The sequence below is a fragment of the Silurus meridionalis genome, chromosome 17 (assembly GCF_014805685.1).
Source record: "Silurus meridionalis isolate SWU-2019-XX chromosome 17, ASM1480568v1, whole genome shotgun sequence".
NCBI lineage: Eukaryota > Metazoa > Chordata > Actinopteri > Siluriformes > Siluridae > Silurus > Silurus meridionalis.
This window is the reverse complement of record NC_060900.1, coordinates 15,033,116-15,054,083: the sequence shown is the minus strand read 5'-3', so window position 1 is coordinate 15,054,083 and position 20,968 is coordinate 15,033,116. Positions and strand designations below refer to the sequence as shown.

The window sequence follows — 20,968 nt, the reverse complement described above, 5'->3', positions numbered from 1 at the left end:
AGGAGAACATGAGCACTTTCTCGTTGCTTATACTACCCAAGGAGATTTTATACTATTTAAGCCTGAAGCCATGTTTTTGATGGCATGCAGGCCAGAACACATAAATCAGGAATGATGAGATGGGAGCAGACATGGCTAAGCCACACCTTTTGACAACTCTCACTTTGGGGATTTTGTCATTTTTACCTGTGGCATCTTATCTCCAATACTGGCTTTCATAAAGCAAATTATCTTAATAATACTGCTGGGGTTCCACTGCATGGAAAGGATCGATTTTTGCTCTCAAATTGCCCAAAGAGAACCTGATTCCAATGTTCTTATGGGTGTCTACATATTTAACGTTTTATAACAGTATATTACCTTTTTCACAAATATTAGTTAACCTTTTAAGAAAAACAATTATTTCTAGGCACACAAGTGCAGATGCCACACAAGTTCTTCTAAATAGTTGAAGCATACTTGGCACTTTAGAGGGCAGGCACACTCACATGAACCTGAAAAATGTCATAGCCCAGTTACTGTCTTTACCCCTAGCTGACAAATGCAAAGGGCTGTTGATGCTTAATTAGTGGAGCTAAATCAGAATGACACAAATAGAAGCCTACAGGGTTATGGCCTAGTTTAGAGGTACAGTTTTGTCAGTTTTCCCTACCCTTAGATTGCTGTCAAGTCAAGCCAGGCATGAGCAATGCAAGTAGTCATGCCATAGGTAGTTTAGAGCTCACAAGGTGATGCCTAACAAGGTCATGGAAATTCATGAAATAGGGCATTGGATGTCATTTTTCTCTAGGCCTTAAAATGAACCATAGCATATATGAACTTTATAAGATTCTACTTATAACTCTGTTCTACGGGATGTTACAGTAATGTGTCATTAAAGTTCTGAATTCATTTATTAAGTCTCCAGTAACTTGCCTTGGACTAGATACAGAGTCAATCCTAGGCCTTTAAATCACAAATGTAATTTATTCACAAAGGCAATTTAAAGTAACAAGTCCACCTACTGACATATGAGGTATAAGGAAACATCTATAGGTTACGTATGCAACCCTAGTTCCCTGAGGGAACGAGACGCTGCGTCAAAGCGCTTTGGGAACGTGCCTGAGTGTTTGCGCTCTAAAATAATGTGTGTAATCAGTCAAAAATTGGACGCTGGGTGTCACCGATGAGTTGACGACATGACAAGTAGTATAAAACACATATGAATGAGGGCAGCGGCAGCTTCTGTTAGGGAAAAGGAAGCACTGCAGGGACGCCGGAGGTGTGGCATAGAGACATAGTATCTCCTTCCCTCAGGGAACTAGGGTTACATACGAAACCGAGAGACGTTCCCTTTCAGGAGCTTGAGCTGCATCTAAACACTTTGGGAACAAGTGTCCAATCATGCCAGACTGACCAGTCCCTGCCTAGTGTGTGTCTGTCAACACAGCTAGAGGAGGACTGAGGGGCCAGGAGTAGCCCTGCGGTCTCGGTTATAAAACTGCACAAAGGTCAGCGGGGTGGACCAACACGCAGTGTCACATATGTCTTGGAGAAGAACTCCAGAGGAGCAAGATTTTTAGGTAGCCACACTCTGGGTGGAGTGAGCTCTGACCCCGAAGGGAGCGGGGAGACCAGAGGACTCATAAGATGATGTAATGGCATCGACAATCCACCTGGAGAAAACGCGTTCCCATCGGGTCTCTGCACAGAGATTGCCCGGACACGGGGGGGTGATAAACCGAAATGGCGGACGCATAGACTTTTAGGGTGGATGGAGCCAACCCCTTGGTGAACTGTCCCTGGGGGAAATCCAGCACTGACCCAACCGGGCAGTGGACTGGATCCAACTGGTGGTGCTCACACCATGAGCAGAACAGATGCCACCTGGCGGCATACAACCTCCTCATGGAGGGAGCTCTGGAGTGGGGAAAGGTCTCTACCACCTTGGTGGAGAGACCAGAACCACAGATGGGGTTAAAATATGAGACAAACTCCGTCCCAGCAAACTCTTTCCAGAACTCCTGGAAGCAGCAAGACAGGGGGGAAAGGCATACAGACGCAGCCTCAGAGAACACCTGTGCCATAGCGCCCAGCTCCAGTGGGGACATGATTGCTCCCCACCCCATGAGGGACGCATCCGTCATTAGCATTACGCGATGACCAGAGACTTCCAGCACGGGGCCTAGGGATAGAAACTGGGGATCTCTCCAAACATTTAAGGCACATAGGCATCGCCGCGTGACCTTGATGGTGTGGAGAGGGTTGCTCCTCCGTAAGAACCCACGGGTCCTAAGGCACCACTGAAGGGGTCACATGTACAGCAGGCCAAGTAGAATTACACTGGACGCAGCTGCCATAAGTCGTAACAGTTTCTGGAACCTTCTCTGACCTTCCTGACAGCCTTAAGGATGGCCACAATGCGGGCAGGGGAAGGCTGCGCATGCAAAGTAGTTGAATCCAATATCACACTGAGATAGTTGGTTCTCTGTAATGGAGAAAGCACACTCTTCCCGCCATTCTTCCCGACATCTCGATGCCGGACCGCCAACTGCTCTGTTTGAGCTAGGATCAACCAATCGTCAATGATGTTGAGGATGCGGATGCCCTGAGACCTCAGGGGAACCAGAGCCACATCCACACATTTTGCAAAGGTACAGGGTGAAAGGGCAAGGCCAAACGGAAGAACCTGCTATTGGTAAGCTTCGGCCCCAAAAGCGAAACCTCAGGAAATTTCTGTGAGAAGGTAGCCAAAGCAGTGCCCTGAGACGGCTCTAGGGGGGGCAAGATCTCCTGGACAACAACGATGCCGGGTGAAGACCAAGGAGAGAGCTTGCTGAAGCAGGACGTGCCCTGAAGCACAGAGGCTGGCAGGGTTAACGGAGCAGGTCCCTGAGGGGAACGGGACAGGGCGGGCTGTGTCAGGATGGGGGCGTCGTACAGGATCCCTCATAGGGCATTAGCGGCGTGGGGGGTACTGCTGGAATGCCGCCGCCTGTTTCTTATTCTTCTAAAACCTTTCGACCACCGAGCTTAAGGAGTTGCCAAAGAGGCCAGAAGGGGTTAGCAGGTTGTCCAGCAGTACGGCCCTGTCTCTATCAGATATCTCTGACAGAGTGAGCCACAGGTGCCTTTCTGTGGACACCAGGGCAGCCATAGTGGCCCTAGAGGTCTTCTTGGTGACTCTGAGAGCTAGATCCACCGTACGACGAAGCTAATTAAAATGGCTGCCTGGGGCACCTCCCACATCCAACTCATGCAGGATGTCAGCCTGATATGCCTGCAACACGCCATGGTGTGCAGGGACGCAGCGGCTTGACCTGCTGAAGCATAGGCTTTACCCACGAGTGCTGATGTATTGCATAGGGGTTTAACCAGCGGCATCACCTCATAACCACCCCATAATGTGGGAATACACAGTAGAATTGGGTGTGAAGGTCGGAAAAAAGGGAGGACCCCAACGCAGAAGTTGTGACACGGGTGTCAGAAAGCGATCATCTAATTTACTAGTTGAAAGCACTTTCTGCTCATGAGCCGGCCAATTATATTGGCAATGGCACGCGTTACAATCTCCGAAAGCTCCTAGGCTTCCGTATCGCAGAGCCCCCCTCTTCCTAAGAGAGGCAGAGCTACATGCGCTCATCACAGGGGGAAGAATCCGCCAAAAGGCGTGCTATCAAAGCCTGCGAGCGAGCGCTGGACCAAGCAGGTTAGGTTGGAGATAAAGACATGCCGAAACCCTCTGCAAGGTCCATCTGCGAACCCCAGGAGCTGGAACGGCGCTCTGCCTCGGCGAGAGCAGAGCCAGACCTGGAAGGAGCTAGGGCACCCTCCTCGAAGAGTGCCCAGTGGGAGTGGAGTGAGCGTAAAGACATGCGTGCACAGTAAACACAGTTGGCTCCCCCAAGAAAGACTTTGCATGCTCTGCTCCCAAGCAAGCTGTGCGTTTCCTGGAAAGTACTGGAAAGTGTGCTTCGATTTTTTGCTTGCTTTAATTTTTTTTTTTTTTTTTTTTTCTTTTGACAAACAATCCGACAGACTACACAACCACACAGAGCACTTTCTGAACAATAGAAGCTGGTGCTGCCCTCACTCATATGCGTTTTATACTCCTGGTCCTGACATCACCACATCGGTGACGGCCAACATCCCATTTTTGACTGATTACACACATTATTTCAGAGCGTGAACACTCGGGTGCGTTCCCAAAGCGTTTCGACGCAGCTCGAGTGCCTGAAAGGGAACCAGAAAACAAGAGAATAGGAACAACACATAAAACTACACATAGACAAGCTCTGGATCCAGTTGTTACTACATACTGTATGCACTCAGGTGTAATTAACCTTCTTGCCAAGGTAGCATGCAAATCAAGACAAGACAAAACAGATGGAGCTAAGTGACTGGATAAACGTAACAATCACTAATAAGCTTGCATCAAGCGTCTGCGTATTTTCTTTGAAGATATTAGGAAAAATATTTTGAAAACATAAATTCATTAAGACTAATACATTGTAACACCAAATTCAACAATTTCCAAATAGGATAAATAAAGTATTCTGATTCTAATCCTGATTTTCAAATTAACAGGTCAATTTCAGTTTTACATTTTTTTTATTACAATACAGAATACATTTCTCTTAAAAAAAGCAATCTGAACCTATTCACATAATTATCATAAGCATAGTCTTGTGAGAATCAATAGTTCTTTGTCATATGGATACATGCTTAAATAAAATTCACACTTGTTCTTTTCCACTATTTATGTTATATATTTAGTTTTTTTTTTTTTTTTAAGTATATTTGTGTGTGTGTGTGTGTGTGTGTGTGCGTGTGTGTGCGTGTGTGTGTGCGTGTGTGTGTGTGTGTGAGAGCATGGTTTTAGCTTGATTTTTAGCATGTAGACAGATTTGGAAATTGTCTAAGGCACTGTTACTAAGCGGAGCAATTAAAGTTCCTTGAAAAAAAAAAAATATACAGCTCAGCAGAGAGGGAGAAGACTGTCATAAAGGTAAAGAATCACTCATTAGAAGTGATCGGTTATAAAGTGTTGTTCTTATACAGTAGCAGTCAGCTAAAGCAGTTAAATCAGATGCACATTATTATTATCTGGCCTTACAGAACTACTTCACTGCATGGACCCTTCATTATTTGAATTAAGAACCTTGAAAATGCAACAGGCTGCATAGTTGTGCTGTGACTTTCCAAAAATTAGATTTGAAGAACAGGACTCTGGAGAATTGTTCCAGATTCCGTAGCAGCTGACAACAAAATAGGGCAGGTTTCCAAAAAAAATCAAAGACTGCCATTTAAAAGTTAAATGTTTAAAGCTATATACTATGTTATAATTGTATGATTAAATTATGCATTTTTTTATTTATTACATTATATGCTCTAATGATTACTGGGTGGCATTGTTTTTTAGAAAGGGTAGATTTGCAATATCTGTCATATTTAACCATAAGCACAGGAGTTTTAAATATGCATACATGACCACAGACATTATATTTATTCTTCATGAAAAAAATGTATACTATTACTACTAACTACTACCTACTGATAATAATACTTATAATAATAATACAAATAATAATAAATATTATCATCATTATTATTATTATTTTAATCATATTATTATTACCATTATTATAAAGGTATAGATGAAGGTACAGATTAAGGTACAGATGAAGGTGTACTTATAAATAATGCTCTGATTTCACATGCTACATTTAGCTACTTTTACAGTGTACATTGACATGTTAATCAGCAGAAGACAACAAATGACAGAGGTCTGGACCTATTTCATTCTAAACGATGTCAGTGATGCATGCAGACTGAGCTTTGCGATATTATCAAGATCAGACACTACAGCCTCTTTCTACAACACAAGTACCTTTAAATATCATATGGGCTGAGAATCCTTAATAGAGTGAATGATGGCAGTTGACCTGAGTGCACATATGATTATCAGGAAGCAATCATTAAGAATGAGTGTAGGGAGCAGAAAAGCATGGAGCAGTTAAGTGAGAAAAGAAACAGTTAAAAGTGATAACACCTCAGTTCTGTGAAGGCAATGAGACACACACATACACACAAACCAACACACACACACACACACACACACACACACACACACACACACACACACACACACACACACACACAAAACCTATAGTTTACTGTGAATACTTAAACACTGGTTTTGGTCAGTAAGAAATATAAGTATAAGAAGAAGATGAAGAAAAAGCAGAAAAAGAAACTCCTGAACAATTTGTCTGATATTAAAATGACAAGACATTTCCATCATTTAAAAAGCTTACCTCATTTATAATGATCCAGTGGCAATCGAAAGCAACCAAGTTGGTTTCCACTACCTAAAGAGAAAGGAGTAATCAGTACATTGAAAGAATATCTAACATATAGAGGCATTAAATAATTGCAATTCAAATCCTATATGAATGCAAATCCATACATGTAGGAGTGTACAGATGGGCCTGAACATTAATTCACTGATTATTAGTGCGCTTACTTCCAATCCATCTGTCTTCTATGGCAATCTTCATCAACAATATTTTAATTTTCCCATTTACATATTTCACATGGATGTTTCTCATATTCACGTACAATGTTCTTTCCTATGTCTTCTTTTGCATCTTGTTCTTTACCCCTCCTGTAGAATTTCATCAATGCTTTACCTTTCCACTGTATCAGGCCTGAATTCCATTATCTGTAATTGTTTAGGTGACAAAAAAAAATGGGTGTCATAAAAAACGTTGTTTCTAAACAAAAGGCAGCAGCTGGAGAGTATGATGGTTGGTGCAGAGCTAATAGTGTTTTAATCTTTCACAAAGACCTAATAAAACATAATTACGGACCAGACAAGAGGCATAAAGCATTCTATCAACTGGAACGCAAGTGGAGAATGTTTGATTAGGTAAATGGAGCTGAAGAGTCTGTCTATTCCCAGCATAAAGATAGTTTCTGCGAAAACCTGTACAGAAAACCTTTACTCACAAATCAAACACAGACCCTATGTTAAATTGTTAGATTTAATGCATGAAACAGCTATTAAAGGTCTGGCTTAAAAATGGTGGCAATTATATGGTGTGTAATGCATTACACTACAGACAGCCCCTCCTTAGAAAAAAAAAAACAAAGGAAAAAGAAAACAACAGATGGAGCCAAATATGATGCGATTTTTATTTCGTTACTCCATGCATGTGACATTAATATTTTATTCTTGCCAAGGTTGCAACAACAAATTATGGCCAAGCAGTTGTGTGGGTGTTTAGGTGGAAGGGTGAGCTTATGCTTCACTGCACTGTGTGTGTGTGTGTGTGTGTGTGTGTGTGTGTGTGTGTGTGTGTGTGTCTGTGTCTGTGTCTGTATGTCAGTCACAGCCAATGGCTCAGCCTGTCCTATACGTTCGAATGTACCCTCTGCCTATCCAGATGTTACCACTTAGCTGGAGCATGTACCAAAAAAAGCAGCAGAATGAAGCTCAGCTTGTACTCCGGCACAAAGCTCAAGCAGGCTGTAAATACAGCTCAAGTGACCTAATCCCATCTGTAATAACCTAACCATTGGAATGGTGGCTTCTCTAAAGCAGCGATTCATCATCTTAAACCGTGTGTGTAGGTGGTGTGATCGAGTAATGCATCAATACTGGCAATGTCCCTAAGACTGACAAATAGGCAGTGGTGATGTGACTTGGCAGTGCTTTCAGGATGTGGTAAACAACAGCGCTATGACTAAGTCAGTGTATCCCCTAGAGAGGATTTCAGCAGATCCACCTTCTTTCAAAAAAAAAGCTTTCAGATAATGCGAGGACAGTCCCAAGGTACACACTCCACATCAGTCGAAACAAAGGTGCCAGCAAGTGGACTGAACAAAAACCCAATAGAATTTACCACAATGCCTGCATGTCTGATTCAGCAATGTACATGGTTCAAGACTCTTTTTTTCTCCCCTGAGTGACAGACAGCTTGCAGTGAGGTTGTTTGCCCGCTAGATCAAAGTCTTGTTTTCACCTAGAGATTTCTACTCATTGTTCATTACTGTCACCTGCAAATCTGCCTCCGAATATAAACTAGAAAGCAGCCTTGAAAATTCAGCTGATGAAAACTCTATCTGAATGCAGTGGGGTGACGTGAAAAAACTTATTTGAGCTATAAATAAACGTAGCAGGATATTGTCCTCAGAAGTACTTTCTACATTGGAAATACATATGCACCTAGGGCAGCACAAACAGCACTCCTGCTGTGAGAATTCTGTGTGCCTACTGGCAGAGGGCAAACTCTGCATTCCCATATAATTTTGGGAGTAATACAATTAAAGTTGAGTTTTTTAACAATGAAATGGCAAGGGATTGAAAGACACAACAATCAAAAGGGAAATGCAAAATCAAAAGCCAACACAGCAAGTTCTTTTGTGTTCTTCTGTTCTCCAGAGTAATAGCATATACATAAAATAAATATTTCAGAGAAAGATCTCAGGAAGAACAGTACAGTAATTGGTCCAAAAGACGTAAGGTTTAAAGACAAATGTATTAGTGAACATTTATATCACATTAAGATGAATATCATTGACCTGATATATTTTATTTCTTTTTTTTTAAGAATGAATATGGCATGTAACCCATTGTATTTGAATTTTTTTTTGCAATGAGCTAGCAAACTATGAGCCATTTACTACAGAGCACAAAACAGAATGCACATGCACTGATGCTGATATTAATGGTCTACTGTAGTGTGTTACATAAACTGTGCCTGATAACACCATAAATAAGTGCCCTCTGTGAGGTGCAGCTTGAGGTTTAAAATCTGCTGTGGAAAAACGAAAATGATTACAAGCAGAGTTTGGGACTAAAGTGGAATTTCAAGCTCAGTAAGGAAGTGATAAATGTGTTAGTAATAAAGACCTCCATGTTGGAACATGCAAGCTGATATGTCATTAAATTCCCAGATGGTTTTGCACTATTAAAAAAATAGGATGAGATACTGTATGTGCTGTGGCCAGGGTTGCCTACTTTAGGACTTATAGAAGGCTTATCTTTTTACTCTTTAAAAAAAAAAATAAGGAATTCAAAAAGTAGGTTAATTCTGTGTGAACTGCCTGAAGTTTATTACATCGAACAGAATATGTAATTAGACACACTACCCTTATTTTCATCCTTTTTCTACTGACTTCATATAATTTGTGTGATCCTTTCTATAATGCATATGCATTAAGGAGAAAAGTGCAACCTGATTAAACTGCATGTGCAGGTTTGTACTGAAGATAGCATGGTTTAAATACTTAAAAAAGCCAGAAAATAGACACAAACAGCTTTTAATACATTAAACTTTTAAACTCAACTATACACCATGGTATACTTGGCTTTCTGTCACTACTGTGGTTTGGCTTTTATTGGTCAGATAATGCATCCTGTAAACTTAGTTCAAAAACTTTGTTATGATACATCTCGATACTGCTGAAAGTGTTGGTCATGTGTGAGAGTCTGTACACTGTATAAAATGATAATAGCAAATATATACTATAGCATTATATAGTTACATGTATCTACATGTAAATAGCTACAATAAACCAATAAAACGCACAATTATTTCTTCAAGCTTTTAATTGTCTTATTTATTAGCAAATTGTAGATCAATTTAATTATAATTAGATGTTTCTATTTGCTAAAATGTCATTACAGTTTCACTATTATTGTTGTAGCTAATGCAATAGTTGATGTGTTGGGTATTAGGCACAATGAAGTTTGTTAAATTTGCTAGCCAAAATAGAGCACAGTATATACCTGACCTGTACTGTATAGTCAGGAGAGTGGTTAAGGTGCTGTGTTACTAATCGGAAGGTCGGGGGTTCAAGCCCCGGTATCGCCAAAGCTCTTAGGCCCTTGAGCAAGGTCCTTAATCCTCTGTGCTCCAGGGACCGACCCTGCACTCTGACCCTAGCTTCGAGCAAGCTGGGATATACGAAAAACAAATTTCACTGTGCTGTAATGTATATGTGACAAATAAAGGCTATTCTAGTCAAATTAATATTTTACACTAAATGATGTTTTAGTTCTACAACCTTAGCAAATTACTTAGCCAATGTAAGTTTGCTCAGTTTATTATCTAACACTGGACATGTTAACCTATGCTAACCTGTTTTTTTAAATTATCTAAATCATGAATTTGGCTTTTATCCTGCTCAGGTTTATGCAAAACCCCACAAATTCAGATGACATTAAAAGCCAAAAGGCTTTGCTTTCTACATAACAAATTTTAAAACCTGCAATTATTTCCATTCTAATTGAGCCTGCTCCATATGATCTGTGAAAAGTTCACATATTCCTAAACATTAAATGGATAAGGAACTCTCATTTTAATCCAGTACCACGGATGTTCAAATTACATGGCAAAAGCATGTGATTCAAGTTTCCACTTTCAAAGAACGATGATTATTGTTATTATGCCATATTTTCCACCTGTCTGGGCACTTAAAGTGGCGAAGAAGATAGTGAGCACTCATTACAGTGAGCAAGGTACAAAGATAATCAGAATTAATGATGCACCATGACACTATACAATAATGCTTTATATATATATATATATATATATATATATATATATATATATATATATATATATATATTTTTTTTTTTTAATAATAATACACAGCCACCAGAGACGAAGGTTTCCTTTGATCATAAAAAAGCCAGCAGAATAACTAGTTCATTAAAATGGAAAAGAAAATTAACAAGTATGTGGGATTTTTTAACTATAGGAGTACACTTTAGAAAAGTGCCATCACACAATTAATCAATGATGCAAGACATTTGAGATGATCAGTTGATTGTAGCCTCATTGATTTCCAGTAAATGATGCATTGTGCTCTGTATTTCATTTCCTGTTTAGCAGCCTCTTTGTTGATTAGAAAATAAAAAGCGAATGAAGAACACATGTAACTCTTCTTACCCAACATTAAAAAAAGATCCTAGATATGTTGTATGCACATGACTTGGGATTTCAATTCATCTTAATATAAATGTAAATCTATTTTATATGCTGTACTGTAAGTATTATCAGTATTTAGCCCAAGTGTGTGATAAAATAAATGTATAATAATTATTTGAATTACACAGACAGCCCAGTGAAGATTTGTAAATTATAACTAAAATACTGTGTCTATTTTTCAAAAGTGGGTTTATTAAATAAATTCTAGTATAGTGAAGGAATTTTTTTGAAGGGGAAGTACTGAAGGTGAAACAAACACAGCATACACTAGCATAACTGATGATAGTAAACAAAGCAACTGGAGTTCAGGGCCTTTAGTTTATGAGACTTGATCCATCAAGCTCAAACCTAAGCAGATGCACACTATGTTGAATAGCTTACAGAAAAAAAGAAAAATAAATTGGAATGATTAAAGATATCCACACAAAATCATTTGGTTTTCTCCAAATCAAAATAAAAACAAGTCTTATCTGTTCAGGGCGAAAGACAATGAAAGTGGGGACATAAAACAAATCACAAAAATTAACTGTTAAAACTTACAGTATATTATTATCACCAAGCAGTTGTTAATTACCTGAAATATTATTTTTTAATGATTTTAATACCTCAAACAACTGTTTCTTAAGTTCCCAGATGTAAATAACTGTTAAAACATGGATCCTACACATTGATAAACCTGTCAAGAGTCAGAAAGCTTTTATTGTCATTTCAACCATATATAGCTGATGCATTACACAGTGAAATGAAACAATGTTCCTCCTGAACCCTGCTACAAATGTCCTTGTACAAATGTTTTTGTGATGTGTTTCAACCATCAAATTCAAAATTACCTTTTTTTTTTTTTGTCTAATTGGTACATTTCCTTAGTTTAAACATTTGATATGTTTTTAATGTTTTATTGTGCTAAAAATTTTTTTTATGAGATTTGCAAATCTTGTAAATCTTGTTTTTATTTACATTTTACCCAGTATCCCAACTTTTTTTAAATTAGGGTAATGAGAAGACACAACCCCAGTAGGTAACATTGTAATGTCTTTAATGTAAGCAAAAAGAAATACTTGTGCAGTGCACATTTAAGAAGTGGTATTTAATGTTATGGTAAAATGTAATTTTTATGTGCTTAATCTTGCAGAGTGCTCTTAATACGTTCTAGCTGTTAGTACACTAGGTGTGCCATTTGCATTAATGTAGGCTGTTCAAATTTTACTTTTCATGTGGCTTCTATCACGCATAATTAACCCACATTGTGTAGTGTGCCACAAGCACATCACTCTGCACATGCATTCATTAGCACACTGTCACCACATGACGATCACACAGAGACATATAGACATGTACAATGTCTGGCACGTTACTTCTGCAATCTCCTGTAACACCAGCCATAACCCAGAAGCTTGCAGGTTCATGATCTTAAAGGTATCCTTATGCCCTGAAGGCAAACATTTAACCTCAACTTGCTGAAAGGGAAATTATTCATGTGGGGCCATGCATTATATATAACAGCACAGTAATACAGACGTAGTACTGTAAAGTCATACAAAACAAAAGTTTAACTTTATTGCTCTGTTTTTTCTGAAACTTTTGAAAAAAATTTTGTTCTTAAAAGTAATTAATAAATTGCATGCGTTTTAACTTACAATTTATTTTTTACATATCACTTTATAGCCATTTCAATATTGCCAGAAATGCCACAGCAAAAACAAATAGGCAAGATTACTTTTATACATCCAAAAAAATATCTCATTCACTTTTGTGCTAATGCTACTTTTCATGTAGAATTCATTCGAGTTCATTCTTGGTTTTATCATAATCACATGGATTCTGTCATTCAGAATGATTTCGGAGAATTTTGAAGTGGTGAGGGAGGAGAGATTGAGATGGTTTGGACATGTGCAGAGGAGGGACATGGGGTATATTGGTAGAAGAGTGCTTAGGATGGAGCCACCAGGAAGGAGGAAAAGAGGATGGCAAAGGAGGAGGTTTATGGATGTGGTGAAGGAAGACATGCAGGTATTTGGTTTAAAAAATGTCAGATGTAGAGGACAGGGTAGTATGGAGACGGATGATCTGCTGTGGTGACCCTTAAAGGGAGAAGCCGAAAGAAAAAGAAGAAGTGTTAGTTGTAAATCAATTTCTTTAGTGCCATCAAATGACCTAGCTAAGTTACTTATGTAACAATTTAGGTGAGGTATGAGCACATATAAATTATTAGTCAGTGCTTTTACATTACAAGTTCTGTATCCCAGTTTATATATAATGTGTGCATATTCATGAGTCATGTCTAAAACTATAACACAGTGTAGAAGAGTTGGCTTGTAAATGGTTGGCAGGGATAAAAATAAATGTTAAGATAAGTGATTTGTGTTGTTTAATAAGAGGATGTAAAAGTAACCCTTGGTAGTGGGGGTGAGGGTGTTCCTTTCCAATAAAGGTAATACTCATATAACATAAAAAGGTTGGCATATATTTTCATGCTCTCTGTCAATTATAAGTAATCACACTTTTACAAGTACACCTTTACTGCTTCCATAATATTTAAGAGACCAAGCAGCAGCCTTGATTATTTAATCATCAGCAAGTGTGACCACCTCTATAAAGCCAATATTTCAGCAGTTTGCTGGTCTGGAGTATTCAGGTGTGTTTTAACATGACAAGGAGGAAAGACAACAACAATGATCGTAGGGAGATCGTAGATCACAATTGTTGCTGCCCATCATTCTGAGAGGGGTTATAGGGCCATTTACCAACAAAGTGATGTAAATTTTTCTACAGTGAGCAACATTATTCGCACATGAAAAACATGCAAGACAGTTGCCAATTTTCCCAAAAGTGAAGGTCCCAGGAAAAAGTTCAGACTATGCAATGTTCAGAGAAAATGCAAAAAAAGTTACATCTCAGACTCTACAGGTTAAATGTGAAAGTTCATGACAGTACAATTACAAAAACTGAAACAAGTATGGCTTGTTTGGAATGGTTGCCAGAAGAAAGCCTCTTCAGTCTAAAAAACATAGCAGCATGTTGACACCAAAGATGACATCAACGAGAGGAAGATTTTTTGTCATAATGCTTAATTAAAATTTTTATTAAAACCAAAAACAGAGTGTTAGCACAAACACCTTACTGTTAATTTGGGGTTGTTTTGCAACCACAGCACAGTTGCTGTCATTGAGTTGACTATGAACTCCTCTGTATACCAAAGTATTTCAAATGTCAAATGTGAGGCCATCTGTCCAACAGCTGAAATTGGGTCATTCAACAGGATGATGATCCCAAGCACACTAGTTGTAGTGGCCCAGTCCAGATCCAGATCTCAACTGACTGAAATGCTGTGGTGGAACCTTAAAAGAGCTGTGCATAAATAAATGCTTACAAACCTCTTTGAATTGAAGTAACACCGTAAAAAAGTGGGCCAAAATTCCAGAATGAAGTAAGAGACTGATAAAGTTTTACAGAAAACAATTACTAATATATATATATATATATATACTTACTATGGTTTTCACATGTTTTCTCTATTTCTTTATTTAAAAAGAAAAACGTTAGTTTTTTACTAATAAATTACGGCACAGTATAGTATGCCGGGTGTCTCTCATCTAATGTTGTATTTGCCTAATTCTGTAAGCTGATGAGAACCTGATTTTTATTGTGCCCTGATATGTAAAATAAGAGAGCATACTATTGTATGTTGACACCTGACCCACACTTAACAAGGTGTTTTTTTATTATATCATTTCATATTAAGTTGTTTATTCTGCTGTTGTACGTACTAACCTCCACTCTACTGGGAAGGCTTTTCAGTAGATTTTGGACCATAGCTGTAGGGATTTGCTCATTTAGACACAAAAGCATTAGCGAGATCTGCACAGTGAGGAGCCCTGACATTGGCTGACGAGTCTGAGAATGTAGTCAGCAATTGAATTCATCAAAAAGGTACTTCGGTTGAGAACAGGGCTCGGTGCAGTCATCATGGACTCCACATTGTGCACACTGACATTGTCATATTGGAAAAGGTTTGGACTCTAATTAAAGAAAAATGCCAAATCAAACAGTATAAAGACATCCAGTGAAAGTAGTAGTGAGTAGTGAGAGTGAAGGCCCTGTTAGGCCTATTCACTAAGCATATATTAAAAACTTGACTGAAAATCTGCTCTTCGGGTGGCACAATTCTAAATAAAACCGATTGTTGTAACATGAGAAAAACAGATTCTAGCCATATTGTATATATTCAGTAACCCACAAACATTTTTTTTTTTCCTGTTGGTGAATTTAATCTTACACTAATCATTAGTTATAGCAGTGATCATGGTGCTAACAAATTGCGAGCGTAACTAGCAACTGACAATATGTCAGAGCTAGCATTATGCAATCTGAGCCACTTCAGAAGATGTGTCAGACAAATTGGGGCATGTGTTGTGTCAGTTTAAAAAATTTTGAAGCAGTGTAGAATTAAATTAAACTTATATTTTCAGTGTTACACTTTTTATTTCTAAGACTGACTAGATGCACCATCACAGCTAGTTAGTTAAAGTTAGTTTTAATAATATTTAATATAGTTCATTATTTAAAATTTGATCATTTCTAGCTACACTGATCAGGCATAACTTAATACCTCCTGCCTAATATTGTGTTAGTTCCCCTTTTGCTGCCAAACCCGTCAAGCATTAACACTAACCTCTTTAGCAATTTGAGCTTCAGTACCTCGTCTGATGGATCAGATCACACGGGCCAGCCTTCATTTCCCATGTGCATCAATTAGCCTTGGCCACCCATAACCCTGTTGCTGTTTCACCACTGTTCCTTCCTTGAACAACTAAAGATACTGTAGCTACTGACCACTGCAGATTGGGAACAGACCACAAGTGCAGCAGATTTGGAGATGCTCAGACCCAGTCGTTTATCCCTCACAACTTGGCCCTTGTCAATCACGCTCAATCCTTACACTTGCCCATTTTTCCTTCCACAAATTCTGTATAACAGTAAGACAATACATTACATTACATAAACATATCATACATCCATATACAATATATGAAATCACACTGGTTTATATCATTCTGGTGCAACAAACAAAAACCATGGGGATGCAGCAAATCAGTCTTTCGCAAAGCAAATAAAAAATGACACTATTTCCTGTGGTTATCTCTCTAGCTGTAGTCCTTTACATGAAATGATTACAGTCCGCTTATAATAAGATACCCAGTAGGCATGCTCACAGCCAGCAGGGCCTAGGAACTTCAACAGACAACATAGAAGTAATTTTCCTCGCGCACTTGAACTGCATCAGGCAATGTGCGAAATGAAATTAAATCATAAATTGCATTTCATATGTGGTGCCTCAGCCAACACTGACTGCCATCATATTTTTATTAATAAGGAACAATTTACTGATAACAAACATCCATTTTGAAACTACCAGACTACCAACTATGTCATAGCTTCAATAGAAGTAAAGATCGACTCACAGAATAAGTGCTGCATACACAAAAGATATATCCAGGTGAAACCCGGGTGAGAAATTTGTAGGCTAATTTCCCTCAAGCTTAGTTCCCTCATGAAACATTTGTTCCTGGGGCTTCTAATGTTGCACATGTTAATGACTAAAGTTATGCACTACTGAATTATGAAATCAACTTTTGCTCATGTTTGGAAGTTCCCTTATGCTGTGCAAGCTGACTGCAGTAGACTACTGCACTCATGAAAATAAAATCCTTCATTTTATACACATCTGACAACATAAATTGGAAGCTGAATGTCTCCTACACACTCTCCAGGCATTTAATAGCTCTAAGTGATTAAATTAATTCCCAACTATTTGAAGCTTGACCATATTTGAGGCGATAACAATTAAAATCTGAGGCATTTTTATTTTTAGCCTAAAAAGTTACAGTTTTAGAGATATTGCACAAGCAAATTAAAGATTAAAGAGCATATTTCAGTGCTAATTGATTCATTAAAACATCACAGTGTCATCATAACTTAAGTACGGGGATGACATACAAAACCTCCAATGTTATTTACAGCCTTTAAATAGTCCCAATTAAAGTTTTGAGATTTTGCCCTAATGGCTTTTGCTAGCCATTTACTACTTTTGTGAGGGGTAATATGCAAAGTGATTATTACCAGAAAAATCAACTACAATTAGTTTTGGAGGGGCTGATTAAACAAGGTTGAAAAAAAACATCAGCAAAAAAAATCAGCTGAAAACATTTTTAGGAAAAAAAAGTAGTGCCATTGCTTATCACTGCAGTTTTATCCTCATGGGTTGATCTTCTGTACTTTCAGAATGAAACTTCTACTTGGAAAATGAATGTTGTGTACATCAAACATCATTTATTTTATGTAATTAGACCTTAAGGACCGCTGTTGTAGCTTAAATGAGGTACACTACATACTTGTTTTTAGATGAAAGATGTCTACCGAAGGTACAAAAGGTATAGAGTACCCTTGAGGATATGAGCTTAGTGGCAAGCAGCCACAAAGCCCCATAAAAAGCATGCCACACTTTGTCCTGCTCCACCACACTATAGCTAAGGTAATGGACCACTACCTGATGAATTAAAAGCAGCAACAACCACCAACTCTCTGCCACTGTCAATCATTTTATTTGGCATAAAACATACATGACAGCAAAGTAGCTGTCATAACAACAAATCCACTAATGCATATCCTCTGCTGAAAAGCTCCATTTGAATATGCACTGCTAAAACATAGTGTCTTGTGTTCACTGAGTGGAAAAGCTGCTTTATTAGCAGTCAAGCATCCTCTTTTCTTGTGCTATATTCTTCAGCACAACCATACTGCATGAAACAGTATATATTTGCATTGAGAAAGTGGGTGCACCCAACTATCACCTCATACAAACATAATCTCATAAAATAGAATAGACAAGAGTTTTAAAGAAGGAGTCAAGCAGGCAGTCAACAACAAGCTAGGGCTTATGCATCAATACCGTATATAGATCTGAAATTAGATCTTCAATCTACATTGGCATTTCCCAAAAATTACATTTCCACAGTGCACATGGTCAAAAAATGTAAGACTTGTCAATATCAAGAAAAAGCACCAAGTTTTTATTTAATTAAAGTTGTTGCAATCTAGCTATATAAAGTTTTGAGATGAATGGGTCACATGATTTGTTATTAAGACAGATAATTGGGTTTTTTTTGGTACTAGCGCATCTATCATTTTTTTCCAAGTCTCAAAAAAACTGAAAGTCAGATCATCAAGAAAAAAAAGAAAATATAAAACCTACTTGCTGTGCAAACCTTTTCTAATCAAAACCAAATACTTGGAAGAATTTTGTCATAAATTGCCTGCTTTACCGATTACTTTAAAGTGGAAAAAACCTACAAATGACCAATGGATGCAGCTGGATTGAAAAAACATTTATTTCAGCCAGGCAATCATTTTACTAAAATTATACAATTTGTACATAATTCGATATGTTGATATTCTATGAGCGTATAAAGGAATTACTCGTATCTGTTAAGATAGCAGGGCTACATGTTTTAAAATAACATTTAAAGACCACTCAGAACTTTCTTGTCACTAGTACAGAACTTTAATCACTACAACTTTCAATACAAACTCAGTCAGGTTCCAGATTATTGATGTTGGTGAGTCAGGTACAGGGGCTGTAGACTCTGCTAAAGTGAGTTGCTCTGTGGCTGTGTAATATTGTGGGATGTGAAATATTGTGGGTTGACAGATTAGAGGCATAATCCGCCCACAGGCTTATCAGCGCATGCCATGGCTATGTCATCATTCATCAAGCTTTCTCTGCGGGAGAGTTCCAGTTTGAGAGTGAATGAATAAACACACAGATGCAGATGCACATAGCCTGAGTGAATGGCACAAAACCCAAAAAGTAAATTCAGCGTGACTTGCAAATTTCTAGGTGGCATAAACTGCTGACATACAGTAGATGTGTACTAAAGAAAGTACAAAGTAAACCTTAAAAATAAATCAGCATAATAAAATACGCTTCAGGTAATGATTTATTATAAGTGTTAGGCAAATTTTTTAATATTTTGTGTTAAACAACAAAAAATTATCACTGTAAAACACATTAAAACAGTAATAACACTGTTATTTATAGGATAAAATAGGGGGAGGGGGGAGAATTCACAGTTTTGCATTCGATACATGAAGCTCTAAGAGGAACTTTTTATCGTGAGGAATACAGAATGTTATCATGGTTGGTCTAAGGACAATTCCAACCCATCTGAGCTGCCTTTGCTTTGTGAGTACCTGATTGAGACATGCAATAACTCCCCATAAGCCCCTGACACAAGAGCCCTCAAGACTCTACTCATAGTCCCAGCCATAATCAATGTGTGAGCCTTCTGAACCGAAAAGCAATAAGATAGGACTCGCATGACTGAGACGCAAGTAAACTAGAAATTAATGCAATTGAAATGCAGCTAGTACTTCATGTTTTTGCCTCCAAAATACAGACGATTCCAATTTCAAGTAAAGAGCCCTGCTTGAAAGTGTCTCAGAAAAAACAACAACCGAACTTTTAATTAGATTGTGGTCAGTTGACAACATAATCATACTTTTTGGCCATGTACTGTACACCATCAAAAGGTTGGGCAATAAAAGAGGATGGCAAACATGGATGAGCACATTATGCCATATTGTAAAATATTGAGGTGTTTCGGGTTGGTGGTTCGGGGGCTTTTGTGAAGATTGATGGCATAACAAATTCTGCTGGTTTCCTGAGGGTTGGACCAGGCTAATTTCTAGTTTGTATAATTTAACGTTTTGTGTTGATGATCAATTCCTATCAACTGTAAATATGGAAAATACTAGAATCATAGGTACTGTACATATGCATCTGCAAATGCAATAAGATTGACTGTGATAAATAAAAAGAACAGAAATAAATACATATATAAATAAAATCATAATATTTTATATTTGATAAATTGAGTAATTATGTAAGTTCTATATAATAGACAAAGAAATAGTTAAAAGTTAAATGAAAATCAATTATTTTCACAGGACAAAATAATGATTGTAAATAAAATACTGAGTGGGAGGTTATAAACTTCACGCAGGCATGGGCAAATTTTTAGATAACTTAAATAAAGACCAAGTGTGTTTATCTGAGCTTGTGGCGGTGCCAAGTAACTGGCTGTTTCCAGTCACGGTACTTATTAATTTGTAACAAATTCAAAATAAATCATAAAATATAATTCAATAACTCACAACATATTATATAGTCAAATTAATTAACAAATAATAACTTTAAAAGAAAGATTAAAAACAGTTCAATGCACTTCTCTAGTTGAGACAATTCCATTTAGTCCAATTGAGCCAGAATTGTCAGACCTTGCAGACAGGCATTTCTGTTTAAATTTTTATTCCAGTGTGATCAACTGTTCTTCGAGCCATAATGTGTTGGGGGGAAAATACAGAACATGAATACAGAAATAGTAAACAGACACATATATATACTCTATAAATCTAACGCTTGTTAGATTAAACACTTTGTACTGATGGCCGACAGCTTTATGTCCTCCCACCGGACATCTGTTGAGACTCCCACAATGATGCATCATCTCTACAGATCTAGGTAAACCAGCTATGCATGTTATGGAATGGAATTAAACACAATATAAGGATTATCTGATTGAGATGTTAAAATAGCTGGCAGAAAGAAATTGAAAAAAGTAATAAATACTTGAAGATGAGCTATTGAAGGTGCAATGGCAGTGCCTAGGGTTGTAAATAATTTTAACTCTCCTGTGCTCAGCTTTGCTGTTGTTCAGGCATATTATCCTAACAAGTGTCAGTTTTAAGATATAACGTCAGAATTGAACTGACTTGTATTTAGATCCAACTTAATGATTTAACTTCTGAAGTTTTTTAAAGTGTCTTTGCACACCTACAAAGTTACTTTTCTTTTTTAGTTAGGTTGAACTAAAAAACAAACAAACAAACAAAAACTTTGATGCAGTAAGTGCATCTGACATGAATGTACA

General features: G+C 37.8%; 1 protein-coding gene across 5 annotated transcripts in view; it reads right to left on the bottom strand.

Moving 5' to 3' along the window:
* grid2 (glutamate receptor, ionotropic, delta 2) overlaps nt 1-20,968 on the bottom strand; it is a 464,217-nt gene that overhangs the window by 138,951 nt on the left and 304,298 nt on the right. For all 5 annotated transcript variants that reach the window (XR_006928288.1, XR_006928287.1, XM_046871162.1 and 2 more), the window contains one exon: nt 6,297-6,350. Coding sequence is in view for 3 of the 5 variants with exons in the window: in XM_046871162.1 (XP_046727118.1) it covers nt 6,297-6,350 (54 nt within the window). In the remaining 2 variants the exon portion in view is untranslated. The remainder of the gene's footprint in view (nt 1-6,296; nt 6,351-20,968) is intronic.